Raw genomic sequence first — 4,171 nt, 5'->3', positions numbered from 1 at the left:
CTCTCATCAGGGAGGAGTGCGCTCCGGGCACACAGACACCTGCACTGGCCAGGAGCAGCTCCCGGGCAGGAAGGAACGCCACCTGGCTGAGGATGACCAAAGTCCTGCCCTTTGACCTGTGATGGTGAAGAGGGAGCCAGGGCAGGACCTCTGACCACGCCCAGGACCAGGAGGTCTGGTTGACAGCAGGGCTGCCTGCAGCTCTCAGTAGGTCCCCGATTTAGAGGATAAAGGGAGAGATAGTGTGTCCACAGAGCATTCCACTCCCATGAGATGCATCATTGCTCTTTGCTTTCCAGAAAGGAGCAGCTGCGGCTGTTCACCGCACAGCAGACACACTCGGGCCTTCAGGTCTGTAGCCAATGACTGAGATCTGAGTCTGTGTGACGGGCTGGGAGCTGACCCGAGATACCTGCCAGGTGTCCCAACAGAACAGGGACCCAGGTTTGCTATGAAGGTGGCAGAATATGCCTCTCCCAAACATGTCACTGGGCCATCAGGGTTATCTGGAGCCGAAGGCACTTTGTAAGACGGCAGGTGCATGAAGGGTGCGCTGACCCCCCTTTTTCTTCCTGAAAGTAGGAGATAAAAACCCCAAAAGGAAGAGGCCCTCCTTACTGGCATAAGGAAAGCAACATCCTTATCGTAAAGGACCAGAAGATGAAGCTGAGGGAATTCTCTGCAAACAGACCTTGTTTAAATCTCTTCTCCCCTCTAGCCTCCCCGTGCAGTTGAGTTACTTTTCCACAATCGCCTCTCTCGTATAAAAACGTTTTGGCTTTGCCACTTTTTTGGGTCTTTGTTCCTGTAGGAGGGCACCGGTGTCACGTAAAACATAGCAAACAGAAAGAGAAAAGGAGAGAGAGAGAGAGAGAGAGAGAGAGAGAGAGAGAGAGAGAGAGAGAGAGACAGAGAGAGACAGAGAGAGACCCGCGAGGTACCCAACAGCAGTAATGGACTTGTGATCTGCTGTGCCTATTGTCCCAGCCTGGGAAGCTGTTCTCTGGGCTGCCCTCTAGTGGCCACCCATGAGCACTGCAGCCATGAAATTCGGAGCCCAGTTGAAGGGGAGCCTCTCACTGGCCTGGGCCTTAGCAATGCCTTGCCCCCTGCGTCCTGGGTGCCTGGAGTCAGTGCCTCTGCACGTGTGCTGAGACCCAGAGCAAACCTGCAGGAGGTGTCGCTAGTTGGCAGGGGAGGCTGTCTGCATAGGAAGTTCAAGGAGACTAAATGACCAGAAGGCTTCTTGCTGGTTCTGCCTGGACTGCCAAGCCCAGCGTGTCCCTGCTCAGCCCCTCTGACGTGCCAGCAGACACTCTCACCTGCTTGCCTGGGTGTTAGGGGGATTAAGGAAGTCACCCTGGAGCACAGCTCTGCCCTTGACCCTCAGTGCTGTGGCCAGGCCCACCCAGCTCCACCGTTCCTTCCATGTAAGCCCGCGCCCTGAGGCCTGAGCGCTCAAAGCTCTGCAGGCAAGTTCTGCCTGCTCAGTCGCAGGTCTTGCTTCCCAGGAACTGACCTGCTCATCCCTGTATCTGTATGAAACTAGGTAAAAAGGGCTGCGAAAGCACTTATTCCCTGACGTGAGGGCTGGTCATGACGTGGCCGCAGCTACAGAGCTCTGGCCAAATGCGTTAGGGACACAGTCTCCTGCACTGCCCACAATATAGTCCTGTGCTGGGTAATCTTTCAGGTGAAGAAACTGCTCGTGTCCGAGTTCTCTCTCTTCCTCCACCTTGGGGAGGTGCTGACTTCACAAGCACAGTAAATTCCGGGACCCTCTGTGAGGCTAGTGTCACTGCATGTCACCCAGCAGCCAGGCACGGTTGACTTTCAGGGGTGGAGGGGAGATGAGGACTGTGTAATGTGAAAACCGATGTGAATAGGGGTCCTAGGGGTTTACGGTGGTGGTAGGAGGGGGTTAGAGACTCCGAAACTAGGTGTGGTTCTAGACACAGGCTGAGCAGCAGTCCCTGAAGCTCCCAGGGCAGATGCCTCAACATGAAATTTTTAATTTCCCTTTTTGATGGTTCTCCCTTCAGGCCTCTATTCTTAGTTCTAGTGGACCTGGGGGCCCTGAACCTGGCTGGGGCTCGTTCATTTCACTTGGCAAATGTCTACTGAACACCTACATGCCCCAGGCTCGGGCTGAGCTAAGGAGACAGGACGTGTCTTTGGGGTCACACTCAGGTCGTCCTAGAACTGCTGTGAGTTTCTTTGCAATTAAAGAAAAAAAAAAAGTTGAGTACCTTAGATAAGCCATTTGGAACTTGAAACGGATTTGGCGAATTCACACCCATCCTCCATGAATTCAGAGAAGTGGCAGGGCCATGAGGGTATCTGAGTGATCAAAACAAAGGCCTGTTAGTTAGAACCACAGTCTCTGGTGTGACGGGCGAGGCCCCTGCTATTTCAGAGAGAAGCCACGGGGCATCCCCGGGCGGGGCAACCCACCACCTCCTCCCGTGGACCATGTCCTCCCTCCAACCATGTTTTCCCTGGAAGTTTCTTTGTGGTTTGCAAGGGAAGTAGTGATGCTCTTCACAGGGTGGCACACCTGCTGGCCGGTGTGGTTCATTTTATTACGGTATGAAAGTTCTACATGTGCTTTAAGCTTTAGCTAGCCTTGGCAAAGCAGCTGTGACACAGAATAGAAAGGGTTTTGTCAGAAATAAACAGCGTGAGCCCTAACCAGTTTGGCTCAGTGGATAGAGCATTGGCCTGCGGACTGAAGGGTCCCAGGTTTGATTCCGGACAAGGGCATGTACCTGGGTTGCAGGCACATCCCCAGTAGGGAGTGTGCAGGAGGCAGCTGATGGATGTTTCTCTCTCATCGATGTTTCTATCTCTCTATCCCTCTCCCTTCCTCTCTGTAAAAAAATCAATAAAATATATTTAAAAAAATAAAAAATAAACAGCGTGGAACCCAGAGCTTTGGCCAGAGGGGGATTTCCTAATCCTCGGGAATTGCTGATACTGAAACAGCCAGCCTTTCAGCAGACTTTGCATGCCCACCTGTCCTCCCCAAAGCGCAGGGCACCTCACAGGTGTGGTCCATCCTGTTAGACCGCCTGTGAACCAGGTGGGTGTCATTTCTCTCAACAAGGGCTCCGTGCTGCCCGGACCCTCCCGTACAGACACGTACAGACACGTGACGAGCTCCTCTGACCACCGCAGTCCTTCTCCTGGCAGCTAGCTCCAGCGTGGCCGGCTGCAGGAAAAGCCCCCCTTCCCTTCCCCTCTGACCCTCCAGGACCTGGCTGTGAAAGTGAGCAGGTTCTGAGGGCACCTCGTTGCCTGCTGAGCCCGCCTTGTTCAAGCCCCTGCCCCGCACCCCCTCCCACTCCCACCAAAGTCTGTGTAATCAGGGGACAGTTGACGTGGGTTGCTCAACTGACCAGACGCGTGGCCTAGCTTCTGGGTGGCCTTCCCTGCAACCTCTGCCACCAGCAGCTGAGCTCTCTTACCTTTTGGGGAGGCTGAGCACCAGGGGCTTGTTCCTGAGGCTGGCCTCACAAAGCCAGGGGATCCTCTCAAACTTGGGAACGGAAGCCTGGAGGGACATGGAAAGAAATCATTTTCCAGAACCTGTCGCGCTTGACCAGAGCAAGCTGATGGCAGCTGGACAGCACTCGATACGTGTGTGTGTGTGTGTGTGTGTGTGTGTGTGTGTGTGTGTGCAGTTGCATTGAGTTAACTCTTTGGGTTGCCCACACAATGGCCCAGCGCAAACAAGGTGGTCCCCATTTTACAGGGTGACACAATGGCCAAGAGCAAACGGTGTGGTCCCCATTTTGCTGATGGAGAAGTGGAAGCTCAGCCTGTTGGCCGAGGCACGCTGGTGGGGCGTGGATTCGGGGTTCCCGACTGCCGTGTCCCCCGTGACATGTGTTCGCTGTCCCTTTGCTTCTGGGTCACGCCCCCTCTGTTCTGCAGACTCGGGCGCCTCCCTGCACTCCGCTGGGTCTCAGCGACCTGCTAGTCCACGTCTGCGGCGGAGTCCGCCACCCTCATCCCTTCTCCAGGCAAAGAGAAGAAGGACGTTAACTTTGTGAATCCGCTTCCAGGTCCGGGGGCTTCGGACCGACCACCACCTCCCTGAGCCCCAGTTCTGTTCCCCTGCGAGGGCGGGGCGGCCGTCACATCCCAGGTCCGTGCGCGCGACCGAAAG

At 55.1% G+C, this 4,171-nt stretch overlaps 1 protein-coding gene across 2 annotated transcripts in view; it reads right to left on the bottom strand.

Moving 5' to 3' along the window:
* Nucleotides 1-3,719, bottom strand: part of LOC102768931 (chromosome unknown open reading frame, human C1orf105) — a 30,303-nt gene extending 26,584 nt beyond the window's left edge. The window contains exons 1-2 of one of the 2 annotated variants that reach the window (XM_015566054.1): nucleotides 3,468-3,719; nucleotides 2,250-2,340 (exon numbers count right to left, since the gene is read on the bottom strand). In XM_015566054.1, coding sequence (XP_015421540.1) covers nucleotides 2,250-2,340; nucleotides 3,468-3,565 — 189 coding nt within the window. In that variant the 5' untranslated portion in view covers nucleotides 3,566-3,719. The remainder of the gene's footprint in view (nucleotides 1-2,249; nucleotides 2,341-3,467) is intronic. The other variant, XM_006767034.2, reaches the window with a different exon arrangement.
* Between the last annotated feature and the right edge of the window lie 452 nt (nucleotides 3,720-4,171).

The sequence above is a fragment of the Myotis davidii genome, unplaced genomic scaffold, assembly GCF_000327345.1.
Source record: "Myotis davidii unplaced genomic scaffold, ASM32734v1 scaffold580, whole genome shotgun sequence".
NCBI classification, from domain to species: domain Eukaryota; kingdom Metazoa; phylum Chordata; class Mammalia; order Chiroptera; family Vespertilionidae; genus Myotis; species Myotis davidii.
The sequence above is the reverse complement of the archived record's forward strand: the minus strand, read 5'-3'. Positions and strand labels throughout refer to the sequence as shown.